General features: G+C 45.4%; 1 protein-coding gene across 7 annotated transcripts in view; it reads left to right on the plus strand.

Moving 5' to 3' along the window:
- The window catches only part of PHF21A (PHD finger protein 21A), a 95747-nt gene that overhangs the window by 47255 nt on the left and 27693 nt on the right, over positions 1 to 20799 (plus strand). For all 7 annotated transcript variants that reach the window (XM_069739707.1, XM_069739713.1, XM_069739710.1 and 4 more), the window contains exon 5: positions 19941 to 20153. In XM_069739707.1, coding sequence (XP_069595808.1) covers positions 19941 to 20153 — 213 coding nt within the window. The remainder of the gene's footprint in view (positions 1 to 19940; positions 20154 to 20799) is intronic.

The following is a 20799-nucleotide window of genomic DNA, read 5'->3' on the forward strand; positions in this document are numbered from 1 at the left end:
AGGAGAGGGCCCCAGTACTTCCGGAACTGAAGGTGCTCGTATCGTACCAGGCCAGCATTTTCCGGGGGTGGTCCCGCCAACCGGCAGAAAAGGTAAGCCGCAAAAAAGGTGCCGAGTGTGTTACAAAAGGGGAATACGCAAGGACACCATTTATCAATGCGACACCTGCCCCGAAAAACCTGGCCTGTGTATGAAGGATTGCTTCAGATTGTACCACACCTCCATGCACTACTAATTTACTTTACAAGAAAGCGTACATTAGTTCCAAAAAGGGGGCACATCTAGATAAGTTCCTTGGGGGGGGGGTCTAGGTTCCAAAATGATGTCACTTGTGGTTTTTTTTTACTGTTTAGGCACATCAGGGGCTCTGCAAACGGAACATGACGACCGCAGACAATTTCTGCATTCCAAAACGTCACAACTTCCCTTTCGAGCCCCAACGTGTGCCTAAACAGTTTTTTCCCACATATGGCGTACCAGCGTAATCAGGACAATTTGGACAACAACTTTTGATGTCCAATTTCTCCTGTTACCTTTGGGAAAATTAAAAATTGGGGACTAAAATATCATTTTTGTGGGAAAAAATAGGATTTTTTATTTTCACGCCTGGGCATTATAAACTTTAGTGAAGCACGTGGGGGTTCAAATTTCTCACCAAACACCTAGATAAGTTCCTTAGGGGGTACAGTTTCCAAAATGGGGTCACTTGTGGGGGGTTTCTACTGTTTAGTCACATCAGGGGCTCTGCAAATGGAACATGATGCCAGCAGAACATTCCATCAAAGTCTGCATTCCAAAACGTCACTACTTCCCTTTCGAGCCCCAACGTGTGCCCAAACAGTAGTTCCTCCCCACATATGGGGTATCAGCGTACTCAGGACAAATTGGACAACAACTTTTGGGGTCCAATTTCTCCTGGTACCCTTGGGAAAATTAAAAATTGGGGACTAAAATATCATTTTTGTAGGAAAAAATAGGATTTTTTATTTTCATGCCTGGGCATTATAAACTTTAGTGAAGCACGTGGGGGTTCAAAATTCTCACCACACAACTAGATAAGTTCCTTAGAGGGTCTAGTTTCCAAAATGGGGTCACTTGTGGGGGGTTTCCACTGTTTAGGCACATCATGGGCTCTCCAAACGCGACATGGCGTCCGATCTCAATTCCAGCCAAAGTTAGCTTGAAAAAGTCAAACGGCGCTCCTTTCCTTCTGAGCCCTGCCATGCGCCCAAACAGTGGTTCCCCCCAAATATGGGGTATCAGCGTACTCAGGACAAATTGGACAACAACTTTTGGGGTCCAATTTCTCCTTTTACCCTTGAGAAAATAAAAAATTGGGGACTAAACGATCATGTTTGTGGAAAAAAATAGGAATTTTTTTTTTCACGCCCGGGCGTTATAAACTTTCGTGAAGCACTTGGGGGATAAAAGTGCTCATGACACATCTAGATAAGTTCCTTAGGGGGTCTAGTTTCCAAAATAGGGTCACTTGTGTGGGGTTTCCACTGTTTAGGCACATCAGGGGGTCGCCAAACGCGACATGGCGTCCGATCTCAATTCCAGCCAAATTTAGCTTGAAAAAGTCAAACGGCGCTCCTTTCCTTCTGAGCCCTGCCATGCGCCCAAAAAGTGGTTCCCCCTCACATGTGGGGTATCAGCGTACTCAGGATAAATTGGACAACAACTTTTGAGGTCCATTTTCTCTTTTTACCCTTGGGAAATTAAAAAGATTATTGCTGAAAGATCATTTTTGTGACTAAAAAGTAAAATGTTAATTTTTTCCTTCCATGTTGCTTCTGCTGCTGTGAATCACCTGAAGGGTTAATAAACTTCTTGAATGTGGTTTTGAGCAGCTTGAGGGGTGCAGTTTTTAGAATGGTGTCACTTTTGGGTATTTTCAGCCATATAGACCCTTCAAAATGACTTCAAATGTGAGGTGGTCCCTAAAAAAAAATGGTTTTGTAAATTTGGTTGTAAAAATGAGAAATTGCTGGTCAAATTTTAACCCTTATAACTTCCTTGAAAAAAAAACGTTTGTTTCAAAAATTGTGCTGATGTAAAGTAGACATGTGGGAAATGTTATTTATTAACTATATTGTGTCACATAACTCTCTGGTTTAACAGAATAAAAATTCAAAGTTGGAAAATTGTGAAATTTTCAAAATTTTCGCCAAATTTCCGTTTTTTTCCACAAATAAACGCAAGTTATATCGAAGAAATTTTAGCACTATCATGAAGTACAATATGTTACAAGAAAACAATCTCAGAATCGCTAAGATCCGTTGAAGCGTTTCGGAGTTATAACCTCATAAAGGGACAGTGGTCAGAATTGTAAAAATTGGCCTGCCAGTCCTGTTATAATTGGGACATGCAGTGGGAGAACTTGTCAGATTGTTAAATTTCAGGTCCGTTTACACAGAATTTCTTTAATCAGGGTGTTCACAGTGGGACTAACGTGTATCAGCCGTCGCAGAGATCTTTGGTCTCTCTGACCGCTATTGTTCTGCCTGCTCATAATCTAAAATCTGTGAGCGAGCTGTATGAGCCATCAGGGCCGCTATAATCTAAGGCCTCATTCAGACGTGATTTTTCACATGCGTATTCTGTCTGTGGTTTTTCACAGGACACATACCTATTATAATCGAAGGAGCTGTTCACATGCTTACGTTTTTTAGCCGACCAGGTCACAGATCATAATTCCCAGTACAAAGCGGAGTGCGTGGAAGTCAGACCGCACGTGAATGCCATCAGTGTGCAGACCAAGCACTGTCCGTGATTAACATTGTAATGAATAGGAGGATTGCAATCTTTATTCTTGAAAATCAGTGATGAAATCTTGATGGTAAAAACTAAGAAACTGATGACACTAAGGCCATTTTTATGTGTGCGTGAGAAAATGAGGCCGTAATATTTAGTAACCCAGAGTTTTTCAGTTGGTAGATAACAGGGACTCCCGGTCTGTCCTCCTATGGAATATATCAGGTCAGATTAATTTTGCAGGCAGCATTTCTACAAATTCATGATTTCTCTTGGATGCAAGCTACTGACATACACTGTAATTGAGAATGGATACAGATCTTTATGAAAGAAGTAATTTATGAATGTGTAGGAGCTGCACAGGATTTTAATGGTATTGCAATAGGAAATGGGAATAGGGGAAATGATTTTAGTGGTGGACTTGTCCAGCTTATTACAATTCCTAAGTGGTGGAAATAACTCCTCACCAATACACCAGATTGGTGATAACTTATACATGCACTGATCGGTAGAAGGCGGCACTATTGACCCCATTAGATTGGCACGGACATTGCTGATTGTTAACTTCTGCTCCGTTCATTCTCTGCTCCCTCGCTCTGTGCTTTTTCCAGCCGCTCCATAGAGAATGAATGAGACAGTGGTTGCAGATGCAACATGCCACTGGAGATAAAAGTACCTACTGCCAATAGATGATGACTTGTTTCCAAAGGCAACCCCTTAAAGTTTACATGCACAAGGCTACTTTGCAAAGTCAGAAAAATTGTATTCACTTACAGCAAATCTGATGCATTATCTAGAGCCAGCATAGTGCAGGAGATTATAAGAAATGTGGTGCATAGAGAGTGAAATCGCGAGAGCTGCGGCTGTCAGTACGAATTTCACAATCTTCTATGCAATGGGGGAAATGTGCAGCTCCCCTCATAAGTCAGAATGATACCCATAGCTGTGCATTGTGATCCGAGATCGGCCTGCGGCCCCAGATCGGCCTGCGGCCCCAGATCGGCCTGCGGCCCCAGATCGGCCTGCGGTCCAAGATCGGCCTGCGGTCCAAGATCGGACTGCGATCACGGACGTTTGAAAGAGCCATTCGGAAGAGAAGAAATCTGCAAAATTGGGGGTTAGAGGTTTGGCATGGAGAAACTCCTCTGTGCTCACAATCTAGTAATTCACTGCAAACTATGTGACGGTTATACCTGAAATATGCATGAAGTCATTGGGTGGGTTGGTTGATTTTACGCTTTGTTTAGATATGGGTGAAGTCTTTCTTCCAAGAAATGGTTAATGTTGGAGCCTCCAGACGTCGCTGGCTCCTTCTTCCTCGGTGTATTCTCTTGTGTTGCGTGATGCCTAAGTGAAGTGCTTAGTGTGAACGGTGTGACGGCCGACACTGTGTGTGCTGATTTGTGTGTCTCCTGGGGGGGATGTGGGGCCCCCATTCTGCTGATATTACTGGTTAGAGGATACTTCTCCTGACAGTACAATTTAGAGCAGCACACTACATTACTGGGCTCTCTGTGCTTTTATGTGGCATGTTTACAGCTCCACTTCCTTTCAAATTGGCAATTGTTGTATTTCTTCATTTTCTGCCGTTAAGGAGGCTTGTGAATGTGCGGCCATTAGTGCTCAGCCTCGTCATAGCGTAAACACACTCTCGTCTGGGTGTCCATGGAAAGTGGCGAAAACCGGGATTTCTCTGCTTTTAATTCAGGGGACAGGAGGATCATCCTGAGCTGCCGACTGCCACCGGGGAACATGTAAAAGGGTCTTTAAATACACAACACCCTCTTTGATCATTCAGTAGAAAAAAAACGCCTGGAGATAGTGGGCTCGTGTTACATTTATTGCATTTGTTTTTTTGCTTTAAACATGAGGGTTTTTTTTTTTTTAAAAAAGGAAAAATAAAGGGTTAATCTGCAAGTAATGGAAGCATGGCTATAGGGGGGAAATTACATCCTTCTTGTAGCCATTGCTTCAGTCATCGGGGCCTACAGTCACCAATCACTGTCCTGTGTAAACGCGCTGTTATCACTCCCCGGCACTTGGACACGCGCTGCAGAGCCTGCTGTCAATCAAAGTGTAACCGCCCCGATGACTGAAAGCTATGGCCTGCAAGACGGATCGAAATTAATTTCCTCCCTGTAGCTGTTCTTCCAATAAAGCAGGCAGGATTATAGCGCTGTTTACTTGCAGATTAACTCTATATTTGCAGGTAAATAGAAGATCTTGACATTACAGGTTCACTTTAAATGAAACTTTACATTGGAAAACTCCTGTTTGCTAAGTAACGTATGCTTGATAAAACTTTGATTGCAGATTACATGCTTTTTTATCGCATGGAAAACACAAGCAATTTTTACCTGCAGATTTTTATCATCTCATTTACGCCTATGTGGAAAATCCTCAGAAGAAAAGCAGGAATTTACTGCAAAAGAAATGGACGCGCTGTGTTAAAAAGCACAGTGGTCGTGAGAAAATACCTCTCCAATACTTATTGTGTGAACTTAGTCTTACAAGCAGATGACGGCTGTTTTAGGGTATGTGCACACATTGGGTATTTGATGCAGACCTATTTGGATCAAAAATGTGTCTAGTGGCAGGATAAATGCTGCAGAAAAAATGGTGGATTTATGCACTTTTTTCCCATTCATTAGAATAAGTGAAAAATGCTATGAAAATACTGAAAGAATTGAAATGCGAAGCGGCTTCAAATCTGCAAGGCAAAAAGAACTCTCAATCACTTTGTTGGGATAGTAAATTTCTAAATTTTGTGCAAAAACCCCAACAAAACGAGACCTGAGCACATAGCCTTACGCAGCCAGCATCTATTGGGTATAGACCAGGTACAGCTCCATGGGAACCTCATCATCCAGATCAGGGATGGGGTGCTCCCTTGTAATCCACCCTAATAAATGTGACCAGTGAGGTGGTTGTAGCTGCCACCATGGGTGCAGGATGGTACACCGCGCCGATGAACACTTCCACATTCACTATCTGCGCTGGTTTATTCTGAGAGCAGGAGCAACAACAAAAAAAAAATCCTCCTGCCATCAGACTCCTCCCAAGCTGTAAATGAAAGTGTGATCCCAGTCTGCAGCCTTGGACGTGTTTACATAAAATCACATTCGGCCTCGCTCCCCTCTGCTTACAAGCTGTGTCAGTCCACAGCTTCCTCCATGATAAAGTTTACAGCAGAAATTTCTCCTCTGCCCGGGGAGCGAAGCAAAATTATTTGCTAAATTGTAGCACTAAAATAACAGGGGGTCGATCTCGCGCACCGCTGTTTGCTTGTTATTCTTGCTAGGCTCGGATTGCTAATTTAAGCGCTCGCCGTATATTTTGGTGTAATGAGGTCCCATCTGATCTGCAACTTAATTGCGTTTTGTCTCCCGTGATAGGCCCTCAATCAGTAGGGTATCTTGCAGGCCGTAATAGTATTGTGCTACTTACAACTATTTTCTGCTCCAGTGCTTTTCCCTTATCGCTGTCTGCAAAGACCTGGATGCTCCCGTTGCATCCCTCCAAGTTAGTGGCTTCCAGATACTTTGTTCCTGCAGGATTGTGATGAGTTTTGCTGCCTCAACGTGAGGAGCATCACAATCCGAGCCTGCGTACCTGGAGTGACAGTGCTTTATATGCTGGCATAGTTCAGGAACACGATCTGCCAAGGAAACAGGTGCTTAATTATTTGCCCCCAGACGTCATCGTATGGTGATTTTATTTTTCCATGAATGTATTCTTGACCATGGCATAAATTATACAACAGGCTCTGATGTAGCAGCAATGGATTTCCCAGTTCCCAGTGTCTGTATTCAGTCGGTAATATCAACCCGTTATGATTTTTCTTTAATTTTCAGGCTATTTGTGTATGTGTCATCAGGAGAGCTTGAGGTGTAATTACCATTTACATTTTTCTTCAACTTGAAGGTCAAGCAGATCTGCTCAGCTTCATTGGAAATAATTAACCATGTTTGACGTGCAAATTACTGCATCTTACAGCTTCTCATTCCTTTTTCATTTTCAGAGCAATTTATAACTGTAAGGCTTCCTTCAGGACTTTTGACTTTTTTTTTTTTTTGTTACCCCCATAAGCATGCATTTTATTTTCTTGTTGTTTTCTAAGTGTTATAGAGAGGCCTATATTTGGCCGTATACATGAGAACAGCCCAGCCGAGCGTTCCAAGGTGAAAATGGAGAAGGCCGCTGCCAGGACTTCTGCCAGAGTCTACCCTGAAACCGAATGGATCGGGCAATGAAATCCCAAAGGACTGATTCTTCTCTTTCCCCATGTAATCTGTCAGGAGAGACTAGAGACCTTACCGCAGTCACACTAAAAAATAATTTTGTTTTGCCACTTTCATCTACGGTAATTTGTATGGGTGACATTTGAGAAAAATGGTACAAAAAGTGGCAAAGACAGAACAGGCTGCATTTTTTTTCAAATGTGTCCCAAAAAATGCACAAAATCATTGTGCAAAAGTGCTGAAGGTGGTATCTGCACATGTATTAGATATGTAGGACGGGATTGGGGCTTATGCAGACAACCATATGGTGGTCTCTAAAATACAGTGGCGGCCTGTGCCACATCCTCGTGCAGGGCGGTGTGAATTGGCCATTATTTTGTAATGCTACATGTTGGTAATTGTTGTTTTCCTGAAGAGCGATGGTCTACAAGCTGCGGCTCTTCAGGAGTGACAAGATGACAATTCGGCATGCTCTGACCATCTCTGCTGTCATGGCAGCACCTGAAGCAGCAGCAGCGGCTGGAGATCACTGGCCTATAATTACTTTTCCATTTTTAGAGAGCTGCCCAGCATGATGAAGGTGACGGCCGCTCTGCTGCTGCATTATTCCCACTGATACTACTGCAGGCTGAACTGGTCATTGATGGTATGCCAGGCTCCGGGTGACATGCTGCTGTCTATAGGTCACGTCCTGACTTGTATACAGACCGTTTTCAGGAAACATTAACTTGCTCCCGTTTGCAGGTTCACTAAGGTGCTGGTTGCTCCACTTTTCGAATCCTGATGCCATTACTGTAGCAATGTTTGATGATGGAGGCAATGAATGAGACCAATAAAGCAGTGCGCTCCCTTCCTTCCAGCAGCACCAGTGTCTGTCGTGCTGGTCAGTACATAAAGAATCGACGTCTATGCTCTTTCGCTTTCCCCCTCACCTGGAAGACGTGGACTTTCCAATTTTCTTACTGCAGTGTCAGTCGTTCACTGTGTGTAAATGGGAATTTCTTAAAAAGTATGTTCCCAGGGATCAATCTTCCTGGGAATTTCTTTGTGGCAATTTCCAAGGCGACACATTGCAGGTTTCACTTTTATTTTATTTTTACAAACCTTGTTTCTGTGTGCAGCATGTAGGAAAAAAAAAACATATTGTAGATTGTTTCCGAGAATGGAGCAACTGGAAGTATAAATTACCATCCTAAAAGATTTGGAGGGGCTTTGTGCACCTTAATTATTCTGCACCCTTGGTGGCTTAGGTGCATTCATACAATTCAGTTTGCAATTTTGACAAGGGTGTGTTTTTCTTTTAATAAAAAACAAATGAGATTATTGTAATTATAAAGTAACGATCGGTCCTAATCCAGAATGTATTTGTCATGTTTATTTGGGGACAGTCGGGGACATCTCTACACATGGCGCACCTCCTGTAGTCCGGGTGTTGGGGCGATAGGGCCAGCGCATTACTTAGAAGAAGATTCATTTTGCAAACCTGTGGCAATGCAAGGGCACATGGCCGACCATTAATGTTTTCACTGATGGTTCACTATTTTTACAGTGTTATAATATAGACAAAACCTAGCATTAATATAACACCTGCCCAGCGGTCACAGGCATGGGGCATCGATTCTATATCTCAGATATATACACAGCACCTCCATGGCTGGATATTATTGAAACAGACCGCAATGATAAAAAGATTTTTCATGGCAATAAGTAAAGCTTCATACAGTCTACATCGGTGCCGTTGCTCGGACTTCTTACATCACTGTACCAAGGAAATTGTTTGTTCGGTCCAGACAGCAACCAGCAGCCCGTATTAACTTTTAATGGGATCGTTATATGTTTTCTGCGGCTTTAACGGCAAAAATAGTAACGTATGCATGTGAATGTGAACAGAGCCCAAACCAGAGTAAAACTGCCGTGGGCCATTGCGCTTCTTACTACTGGACTTTCCTTTTCAGCGGTTCTGTCTGGTGTATATATAAGCTCCATTTTATGGTGTCTTTACACCACTCTATACTATGGGGTTATTTATTACCTTCCAGTGCCCAATACAACAGATCACTTTCTATGTGGTTCTTAAAGGGAAGGTGCCGCGTTTTAATATTGTAAAAAAAACAAAAACCTCTTTAATTCCTTATTTTCATAAGTTATTTTCAAGTGCATAGTATTTATTGTTTTTTTTTTTTTTATTCATTTTTTTTTTCTGCCACTGGGCGCCGCCATTTTCATTTGCAGGACTGGAAGTGTAGCTGCACGACACTTACAGTCTTCACATACGGCAGCCCTGGACATAGAGATCAGTAGTCGGGCGCCGACCCCATTGCTAGCATTGTCTGCTCTCTGCTCTGATGTGGCCACGCCCCCTGGGCGGTCTCCACATCACAGCAGAGGCAGGAGATCGGCGCCATCTTGCTTCAGCCTACAGTGGAGTGTACCTGACTGTGAGCTCCACTGTAGAGCCGTGCTGTTGGAGGGGCAGCTCCATCTGTCTCCCCTCACACTCAGCGGCCATTCCCTGTCCTCTGCTGCCTGGTGTGTGGCTGAATCTCTAGAATCGCTAGAGAGGATGAAGTGCTGGGGTCTGATGTTCTCTTATCAGGAGCTGCAGAGAGGTAACAGAGGGGGATGGGGGAGAATCTCTGTGCTGCTCCGACCTCTCACTGCAGCTCCTCACAGGACATCAGACCCTGCATCTATCACTATACTGTGCTGAGCCATGTATCTAATCCTCTCCTGTGCTGACCTGTGTATCTAATCCTCTCCTGTGTGATACTGTCTGCTGAGCCGTGTATCTAATCCTCTCCTGTGTGATAGTGACTGCTGAGCCGTGTATCTAATCCTATACTGTGTGCTGAGCCGTATATCTAATCCTCTCCTGTGTGATACTGTCTGCTGAGCCGTGTATCTAATCCTATCCTGTGTGATACTGTCTGCTGAGCCGTGTATCTAATCATCTCCTGTGTAATACTGTCTGCTGAGCCGTGTATCTAATCCTATCCTGTGCTGACCTGTGTATCTAATCCTCCTGTGGAATACTGTCTGCTGAGCCGTGTATCTAATCATCTCCTGTGTAATACTGTCTGCTGAGCCGTGTATCTAATCCTATCCTGTGATACTGACTGCTGAGCCGTGTATCTAATCCTATACTGTGTGCTGAGCCGTGTATCTAATCCTCTCCTGTGTGATACTGTCTGCTGAGCCGTGTATCTAATCCTCTCCTGTGTGATACTGACTGCTGAGCCGTGTATCTAATCATCTCCTGTGTAATACTGTCTGCTGAGCCGTGTATCTAATCCTATCCTGTGCTGACCTGTGTATCTAATCCTCCTGTGGAATACTGACTGCTGAGCCGTGTATCTAATCCTCTCCAGTGTGATACTGTCTGGTGAGCCATGTATCTAATCCTCTCCTGTGTGATACTGTCTGGTGAACCGTGTATCTAATCCTATCCTGTGCTGACCTGTGTATCTAAGGCTATGTGCACACGTCCGGATTTTTAGCGTTTTTTTTTTTGCGGAATTTCGCCATAAAAACGCTATAAATCCACTAAAAAAAGCTAACATTATGCATCCTATCATTTAGAATGCATTCCGCATTTTTTGTGCAGATGTTAGCGTTTTTTTCCGCAAAAAAACGCATACCGCAAAAAATCCGGACATGCTCTATCTTTTTGCGGATTTCCTATCAAAAAGGACATTCCGGAAAATAAAAATAAAAATAAAGCAAAAAAACCGCAAAAAATCGGCGCAAAAAACGCGCAAATTCCGCAAGAAATCCGCGCAAAAAAAGCACGCGGATTTCTGGCAGAATTCTCAGGATTATGTCAGGAAAAAATCCTGACGTGTGCACATAGCCTAATCCTGTGAAATACTGACTGCTGAGCCGTGTATCTAATCCTCTCCTGTGTGATACTGTCTGGTGAACCGTGTATCTAATCCACTTCTATGCACTCCTCTCCCCCCTGCATATCTTTCCCCATTGCACACGCAACTCAATGTGTACGATAACAGGAGCTGCGAGCGTCATGCTGTATTATGGCATTATGTGAGATCTATATGACGGTATTATGTGATCTGTATGGTGGTATTATGCTTGATCAGTATTGTGAGAATTATATGGTGGTATTGTGTGTGATCTATATGGCGGTATTATGTGAGAACACTGGCAGCATTATGTGTGATCTATATGGCGGTATTATGTGAGAACACTATGGCAGTATTATGTGTGATCTATATGGTGGTATGTGAGAACACTGGCAGTATTATGTGTGATCTATATGGTGGTATGTGAGAACACTGGCAGTATTATGTGTGATCTATATGGTGGTATGTGAGAACACTGGCGGTATGTGTGATCTATATGGCGGTATTATGTGAGAACACTATGGCAGTATTATGTGTGATCTATATGGCGGTATTATGTGAACACTGGCAGCATTATGTGTGATCTATATGGCGGTATTATGTGAGAACACTATGGCAGTATTATGTGTGATCTATATGGTGGTATGTGAGAACACTGGCAGTATTATGTGTGATCTATATGGTGGTATGTGAGAACACTGGCGGTATGTGTGATCTATATGGCGGTATTATGTGAGAACACTATGGCAGTATTATGTGTGATCTATATGGCGGTATGTGAGAACACTGGCGGCATTATGTGTGATCTATATGGCGGTATGTGAGAACACTGGCGGTATTATGTGTGATCTATATGGCGGTATTATGTGAGAACACTGGCAGTATTATGTGTGATCTATATGGTGGTATGTGAGAACACTGGCGGTGTGTGTGATCTATATGGCGGTATTATGTGAGAACACTATGGCAGTATTATGTGTGATCTATATGGCGGTATGTGAGAACACTGGCGGCATTATGTGTGATCTATATGGCGGTATGTGAGAACACTGGCGGTATTATGTGTGATCTATATGGCGGTATTATGTGAGAACACTGGCAGCATTATGTGTGATATGGCGGTATTATGTGAGAACACTATGGCAGTATTATGTGTGATTTATGGTGGTATGTGAGAACACTGGCAGTATTATGTGTGATCTATATGGTGGTATGTGAGAACACTGGCAGTATTATGTGTGATCTATATGGTGGTATGTGAGAACACTGGCGGTATTATGTGTGATCTATATGGTGGTATGAGAGAACACTGGCGGTATTATGTGTGATCTATATGGCAGTATTATGTGTGATCTATATGGCGGTATGTGAGAACACTGGCGGTATTATGTGTGATCTATATGGCGGTATGTGAGAACACTGGCGGTATTATGTGTGATCTATATGGTGGTATTATGTGAGAACTGTATGACAGTATTGTGTGATCTATTTGATAGTATTGTGTGTGATCTATATGGCGGTATTATGTGAGAACACTATGGCAGTATTATCTTCAGAAAGCGGACCCATTCTATGGTGGTTCTGGCTGAGCACCTGCACGCGGGTCTGGGGTAATAGAGGGGGCAGGATGACCTCCAGTTAGGTGTAGTCAGGGGAAGGCTGGTGAGGCAGCTGAAGAGAGGGGTCTCATTTTTATCGTTACTATATGGCTACATTTCCTTCCCAGCGTCACCCCGGACTTCGCCTGTCGCCTCGCTTTCACATATTGCCAGGACAGGATGGAGAAGACAGGATCTGAGGAGGGGAATGGGGTCTGCATGCAAAGTCTGGATCAGACCAGGCCATCAATCCGCAGAAATGTTTCCTGGATTTCTGTGGAGCAAACAAGCAGATGGTCCATCCATCTATGTACAATCCCTGTAAAATCCCTGGTTGCTCCGCGCACCAAACAGGGGGCCCCTATAGACCAGCACACTGCTCTCCTGAAATACTCTGTGCTGCTGTCACCCTGCTCCCTCCACCACATATCTCCCAGAATCCTTGCTGCCTGCCATCCTCGGTGACTGTCTACTTGTCAGTATAAGGCTGCTTTCACACTAGCGTCGGTACGAGCCTTTCGCAGTGCGTCGTACCGACGCATGCTGTGAAAGAAATGCCCGACGTGGGCAGCGGAAGCAGTCTTATGACGCTTCCGCTGCCCCATTGTAAGGTCTGGGCATGAGGGGGCGGAGTTTCGGCCGTGCATACGCGGTCGAAAATGGTGGACTCGACGCACAAACGTTACATGTAACTTTTTTTGTGGCGGCGGTCCACCAAAACATGACGCAACCGTCGCACGACAGTTGTGACGTGTGGCAATACGTCGCAATGCGTCGGTAATGTTAGTCTATGGGGAAAAAACGCATCCTGCAGACAACTTTGCAGGATGCGTTTTTCTCCTGAATGACGCATTGCAACGTACAGCCAACAACGCTAGTGTGAAAGTAGCCTAAGGCTGCCGTCCACTATCAGTATTTGGTCAGTATTTTACCTCAGTATTTGTAAGCCAAAACCAGGAGTGGGTGATAAATCCAGAAGTGGTGCAGATGTTTCTATTATACTTTTCCTCTATTTGTTCCACTCCTGGTTTTGGCTACAAATACTGAGGCAAAATACTGACCAAATACTCATAGTGTGACGGCAGCCATACTCTGCAGTCACCAACAAAATGGCTGCTCACTGGGTTCCTGAATATCATCCTCTCTAATCCCTTAGCAAACACCCAGAAGGGGAGGAGAGGAGACATCACACACGTCAGCAGACTCCGCCCATAATTACTGCAGTGCTGTAATGTGAGCTATTTCTACACTAGGTTTTTCTGAAATTTCAGCAGCTGCTCCCCCTAGTGTTGAAAAGTGGAAATTCCAAAACTTTTCAAATTATTTTTCATATTTTACTAAATTATAAACAAATGATAATATTTTTTAAGAAAATGTAATCATTAATTCTTTACATTTTTACAATTTCTGAAAAAATTTTTTTTTTGATGGCACCTTCCCTTTAAATAAATGGTAAAAAAAAAAAGTCTGTTTCCTTCCATATGTAACCCTAGCTGTAAACCCCTTATAAGTATATTGGCACCATATTGTGGAGGATATGTGGTGTTATAATATGGCCACGTGTGTGAGGACTAGATGCTCCTTATCTGGGCAAGCTGGATTTCCTGTGCCCTTCCATTACTGGCTATGGGCACTACCTGCGCCTGTTAGCGGATTTGGGGCCTGTAGGTCGTGGTGACGCCTACTTTCCTCTTCCTGTTGTACTCACTTGGGTCCAGACTTTTTTTTTTTTTTTTTTTTTGGGAATTCGCACTCGGTTTCGTTATCCCCGTTACTTCCTGTGGTGTCCGTACCGCATTGCTCGTTCCTTTGCCATTGGTCAGATCATGGGTAGATTTAAGCTCTGAGAGATGAAAACCGCTTTTCTATGTATGAAGATCTTCTCTTAGTATGCGCCGTCACGTGTCCGCCTACTGCTCGTGTGTACATAAGGAAATTGATCATCGTTCTTGGGATGCTTTTCCATTGATAAGTGCCTTTGTAAAATGACCCATCTGTGTTTCCATAGAAACAAGTGGCTGACATACAGCTCCCTCTTGTACTTGCTGGCAGAAGTGCTCGTGAAGGGCGGCGAGAAGCCGTCTTGACGCTTGATTGACAGACGGCTGGAGAGTTCTGCTTCGCAGTCTCTTGTAAGGTCGACTTTACCGTCCTCCACACCGAATATCCGAGTAACCCTGTGCCGTGGGCACTTGCCCCTACAGAGGGTGTGAGGGCTTCATATGTCCTCGTGTGTACAAAAAAGTATAAACATGTTATGGAAAATAATCCTAAAGCTGTGAAATTATAAAGTTAAAGCATTGGGATGGCTGCGGAAAGCAAAGCAATAACGAGCAGATCGGGACCAAGATCCAGCATCAGCTTTAGGGTACAATTCAAGAAGTAGAGAAAATGCAATAAACATCTGTTCATACTCGGCAAATGCAAGATATACTATGGTGAAAACTGAATTTGAATGCAGAGGTTGTAAGCTGGTGGCCAAAAGTGCCAAGCCGGCTTCTGAGAATGACTCCCCCTGAAGGCAGCAGCCCATGGGACCTGACCGTTTGGGTCATGCCTACAAGCAGAATGTACAGACCCTGTAGACGGGGAGTTTTCGTGGATTATATCATGGGGACTCTGTAACGCTCGTCTGTAGAAAATATTCCCATCTTAAGACTTTCCTTTTGAAATGTAAATGGGCACTTAACTCGGCAATACCAGTATGACATTCATATGGTGCAGCAGAAAAGTCAGTGGCAAAACGCAGAGCTGATTATTTGCATGGGTTTTGTACGCCGATCGCTCACCGTTCAGCGGCAGTGTAGGTCTTTCCTTATAATTACACTCCATTACCCAAGCACATGAGCTGCGCTGCCCTCCTGCTGCACCAACTGGCTGCACTTGATAAGGCCTTTTGGAGACTGCAAATCCCACGTTCATGACAACAGGAACATTTCAATACTGCAGACTTAAGCGAAAAACCCAATACAGCTCTGTTACAAGTCAGACGCACTCAGCTCAATTAGACATGAACACAAGGAAGAAGGAGCAAGACGTGAAGGGCACAATCGGGTGGATAAATGGCTCGGACGTTCCTCCGGCAGCGGCTGCTCCACTGCATCACACGACACGGTTAATGTGCTCTGCCTCTTCATTACATCGACGGTGTCCGACAAAAAAAGAAAACCATTAAATGATGGGACCCGGGGCACAATGCAGCCATTTTTTGGCAGTCTGTTCATCTGACGCTATTCATTTCTTTGATTTAAATAGATTTTTATTAACAATATAAAGAGACACGAGAGGTGGATGGTAACAATTGCTTTAGTTATTCGGACCGGCCATAGTGTAAGGCTCGGGTGTTCATGTAAAGCTGCATGAACCAGTTAACTGCCTAAGTATGTAGCAGTACAGACACAGAGGGCTAATACTGCATAAAGTGTAAGAGAACATGATGCGAGGAACCTGATTGTTTTTTTTTTTTTTTGTGTGTTTTTTTTTATAAATAGGCCACACAGGGATCGTTAGGTTAATGCATTGAGGCGGTAGGCCAGTCTGAACAAATGAGTTTTTAGGGTACGCTTAAAGCTGTGGGGATTGGGGATAAATCGTATTAACCTAGGTAGTGCATTCCAAAGAATCGGCGCAGCACGTGTAAGGTCTTGGAGACGGGAGTGGGAGGTTCTGATTATTGAGGATGCTAACCTGAGGTCATTAGCGGAGCGGAGGGCACGGGTAGGGTGGTAGACTGATACCAGGGAGGAGATGTAGGGTGGTGCTGAGCCATGGAGTGCTTTGTGGATGAGGGTAGTAGTTTTGTACTGGATTCTGGAGTGGATGGGTAGCCAGTGTAATGACTGGCACAAGGTAGAGGCATCGGTGTAACGGTTGGTGAGGAATATGATCCTGGCAGCAGCATTCAGGACATTGGAGCGGGGAAAGTTTGGTAAGAGGGAGGCCGATTAGTAGAGAGTTACAATAGTCCAGACGAGAATGAATAAGTGAAACAGTAAGAGTTTTTGCAGAGTCGAAAGTAAGAAAAGGGCGAATTCTAGAAATGTTTTTGAGATGCAGGTAAGAAGAGCGAGCCAGTGATCGGATGTGGGGGGTGAATGAAAGGTCAGAATCAAGGATGACCCCAAGGCAGCGGGCATGTTGCTTTGGAGTAATGGTGGAACCGCACACGGAGATGGCAATGTCAGGCAAAGGTAGGTTAGTAGAGGGAGAGAACACGAGGAGTTCAGTTTTTGACAGGTTTAGTTTCAGATAGAGGGAGGACATGATGTTAGAGACAGCGGTAAGACAATCACTGGTGTTTTCTAAAAAGGTCGGTGTGATATCAGGAGAAGAAGTGTATAATTGGGTGTCGTCAGCATAGAGATGGTACTGGAAACCAAATCTACTGATTGTTAGTCCAATAGGGGCAGTATACAACGAGAAGAGGAGGGGGCCTAGGACTGATCCTTGAGGAACCCCAACAGTAAGGGGAAGGTGAGAGGAGGAGGAACCAGCAAAACATACAGTGAAGGATCGGTCAGAGAGATAGGAGGAGAACCAGGAGAGAACGGTGTCCTTGAGGCCGATGGAGCGGAGCATAGTGAGGAGGAGCTGATGATCCACAGTATTGAATGCTGCGGAGAGATCCAAGAGAATTAGCATGGAGTAGTGACCATTAGATTTAGCTGTTAGTAGGTCATTAGAGACTTTAGTGAGGGCAGTTTCAGTAGAGTGTAAAGAGCGGAAGCCAGATTGAAGAGGGTCGAGAAGAGAGTTATCTGAGAGATAGCGGGTAAGACGGGAGTGGACCAGGCGTTCGAGGAGTTTAGAGATGAAGGGAAGATTAGAGACAGGTCTATAATTAGCGGCACAGTTTTGATCGAGGGATGGTTTTTTAAGTAATGGATGTATGATGGCATGCTTAAATGAGGAGGGAAAAATACCGGAAGTGAGGGAAAGGTTGAATATTTTTGTTCGGTGAGAGGTGACAGCCGGGGAAAGGGACTGGAGGAGATGTGATGGAATGGGGTCACTGGTGCAAGTGGTCGGGCGAGAAGATGCAAGGAGCCTGCTTAAAATACACGTATTGTGCTCCTGGGGCTGTAGATCTGACCTCTGAATTAACCAAATCAGAAACAAAATGCCCCATACTCACATGGCCCTTTGATTAGCACATGTGAATCAGTTCTCAAGCTTAGGTGTGCTGGCTGATCAGAGTGTGTGGTTGTGGGGGGGTTCGGGGTGTTCTGGTCTCTGACCAGGGGGGGGGAGGGGTGTCCTGGTCTCTGACCAGAGTGTGTGTGTGTGTGGGGGGGTGTCCTGGTCTCTGACCAGAGTGGGGGGGGGGGGGGGGGGGGGTTGGGGTGTCCTGGTCTCTGACCAGAGTGTGTGGGGGGTGGGGGGTTGGTTTAGGTGGGGTGTGTCCTGGTCTCTGACCAGAGTGGGGGGGTATCCTGGTCGCTGACCAGAATGTGTGTGTGTGTGTGTGTGTGTGGGGGGGGGGGGGTCCTGCTCGCTGACCAGCGTGGGGGGGTCCTTGTCGCTAACCAGAGTGGGGGGGTCCTGGTCGCTAACCAGAGTGGTGGTGGGGGGTTCTGATACGCAGTGTGATATTCTTTTCCTGAATTGGGTCTTGGACGGCATTGCTGGCTGATCAGTGTGTGGTTGTGGGGGGGTTCGGGGTGTCCTGGTCGCTGACCAGAGTGTGTGTGTGTGTGGGGGGGTCCTGGTCGCAGCGACCAGAATGTGTGTGTGTGTGTGTGTGTGTGGGGGGGGGGGGGTCCTGCTCGCTGACCAGCGTGGGGGGGTCCTTGTCGCCAACCAGAGTGGGGGGGGGGGGGGGGGGGGGGGGGGTCCTGGTCGCTAACCAGAGTGGTGGTGGTGGGGGGGTTCTGATACGCAGTGTGATATTCTTTTCCTGAATTGGGTCTTGGACGGCATTGCTGGCTGATCAGAGTGTGTGGTTGTGGGGGGGTTCGGGGTGTCCTGGTCTCTGACCAGAGTGGGGGGGGGTGTCCTGGTCGCTGACCAGAGTGTGTGTGTGGGGGGGTCCTGGTCGCTGACCAGAGTGAGGGGGTCCTGGTCGCTAACCAGAGTGGTGGTGGTGGTGGTGGGGGGGGGGGGTTCTGATACGCAGTGTGATATACTTTTCTGAATTGGGTCTTGGACGGCATTCACATATAATAGTTTTTGGATAACTATACAGATTGTGAATAGTAAACCCAACCTTGGAAAGACACTTTGTTCCTAGACTAAAATCTAGTAAATTGGGCAGCACGGTGGCGCAGTGGTTAGCACAGCAGCCTTGCAGCGCTGGAGTCCTGGGTTCAAACCCCACCAAGGACAACATCTGCAAAGAGTTTGTGTGGGTTTCCTCCGGGTTCTCCGGTTTCCTCCCACATTCCAAAGACATACTGATAGGGAATTAAGATTGTGAGCCCCAACGGGGATAGCGATGATAATGTGTGCAACCTGTAAAGCGCTTTATAAAAAATAAAGATTATTATTATTAATTTGTGCAGGCCGTTTATCTGAGAACTCGGACGCACCGCCTGCTTTTTCATGAAATGTTAAATGACTGTGGCGGGGATCTCTGCATAGAGCGTTTCTGTGCAGGAAAAGTAATCGCTAAGTGTCCGTCATTTTCAGTTGGTTTGCTGGTTTTCTCCTTTCTAACCAGCAGATACATGGCTGAACAGTGTACGTGTTTGTGTGGCTGCTGGGGTTGGAGTACTCTGTATTAGAGCGATCACAATTCTTCTGTTGATTGGACTTCCCCTCTTATTACGGCCATCTGTCATTATCCTGTGGTGCTGACTCACCCTAGTTTTAAGACTTTTGTGTTGCGGGGTTCTGTTATCTGTTAGGTTTGCATACATGAATAAAAAAAAAAATTAAAAATACATTTTCCCATTACATTCCTGTTTGCTTGTTAAACCTAAATCTCACTTGTTTACCCCTATAGACAAGTCATCTGGCGACAGCCGACCGGCTGCCTCCCCCGCTCCACTACCAGCTCCATAGGCGTCTGTTCTCCTCGCAGCCCTTTATCTGTAGGGCTGAAGAGGCCTGATTTACGCTGTGTATAGCAATGTGACTTTTCATGTCTAATGCCTTTTTGCTTTGTTCTGAGCATTGTGTGTTGAAGGCTATGTGGAAGTAAGCGGGTCCTGTGCCAACGACTTTACCTTGCTGCCCGTTAGTGGAGCACGTGCTGTGCTTTTTAGCACAGGACATAATACACGTGATGATTACATCAGAGTAGTTGTATGGACAGGTTTGCAGTTTATATCTTTGCAGTTTTTTTTATACATTGCCATGGTTTGCTTTATTTCTAGAATTGCCTTTTTTCTGCTTCCAGGAAATTGCTTGCCTGCGTTTCTCTGAAAACTTCATGTCTTGCCGTGACTCCACCGGTTGTGATTCTGCTTTCTGGTGGACTAGTATGTGAATGCAATGTGCTGTAATGGGTCCAGCGTGTAACACAGGCCTCTTATCCCTTTCAGAAACTTGTAGTGGAGCAGCTTAGGAAGAATCTGATAGTTAAACAGGAACTCCCAGACAACAAACTACTTATCCAACCTCTGCTTCAGCTAGAAAGCAAACCGCCAACATCGCAAGTGCAGCAGCAGCCACATCCGATCCAACTACAGCAGCTCCAACCGCAGCCGCTGTCCCAGGCATCCACATCACCTCTTCCAGGCCTGAGTGGCACGCAGGTGAGTGCTTCAGGTTACACGGGTTATCGCCATCTCTGCCTTTCATGGCTGCTACCGGGATCACTCCGGCCAGGGCAGCCGCTGTCCCAGGCATCCACATCACCTCTTCCAGGCCTGAGTGGCACGCAGGTGAGTGCTTCAGGTTACACGGGTTATCGCCATCTCTGCCTTTCATGGCTGCTACCGGGATCACTCCGGCCAGGGCAGCCGCTGTCCCAGGCATCCACATCACCTCTTCCAGGCCTGAGTGGCACGCAGGTGAGTGCTTCAGGTTACACGGGTTATCGCCATCTGTCTTTCATGGCTGCTACCGGGATCACTCCGGCCAGGGCAGCCGCAGGCACAAGGATGGAAGCAGCTGAGCGCTGCGTGGTCTCCGGACATCAAAGATGTAAATGCCTTTAAGTGAAAGAGCTGCTCCCTAAACCCTTGAAAACAGCTGATTTTGCTGTAGGGGGATTCGGCCGGCTGTACATTTTGTGATATCGCATGGTGGTTATTTCACTACACGAAAATCCTTGTAATACACGGACTGCTCCAGAGACAGAGCAACTGCTCAGAGGGGTCCAAGGCAGGAGATGCTCCCTTTTAGACGCCCATATGCTCTAACTTGGGATTAAGGACTGGTTTATCGTGATGGGACAAC

Source organism: Ranitomeya imitator, chromosome 9, assembly GCF_032444005.1.
Source record: "Ranitomeya imitator isolate aRanImi1 chromosome 9, aRanImi1.pri, whole genome shotgun sequence".
Lineage (NCBI taxonomy): Eukaryota > Metazoa > Chordata > Amphibia > Anura > Dendrobatidae > Ranitomeya > Ranitomeya imitator.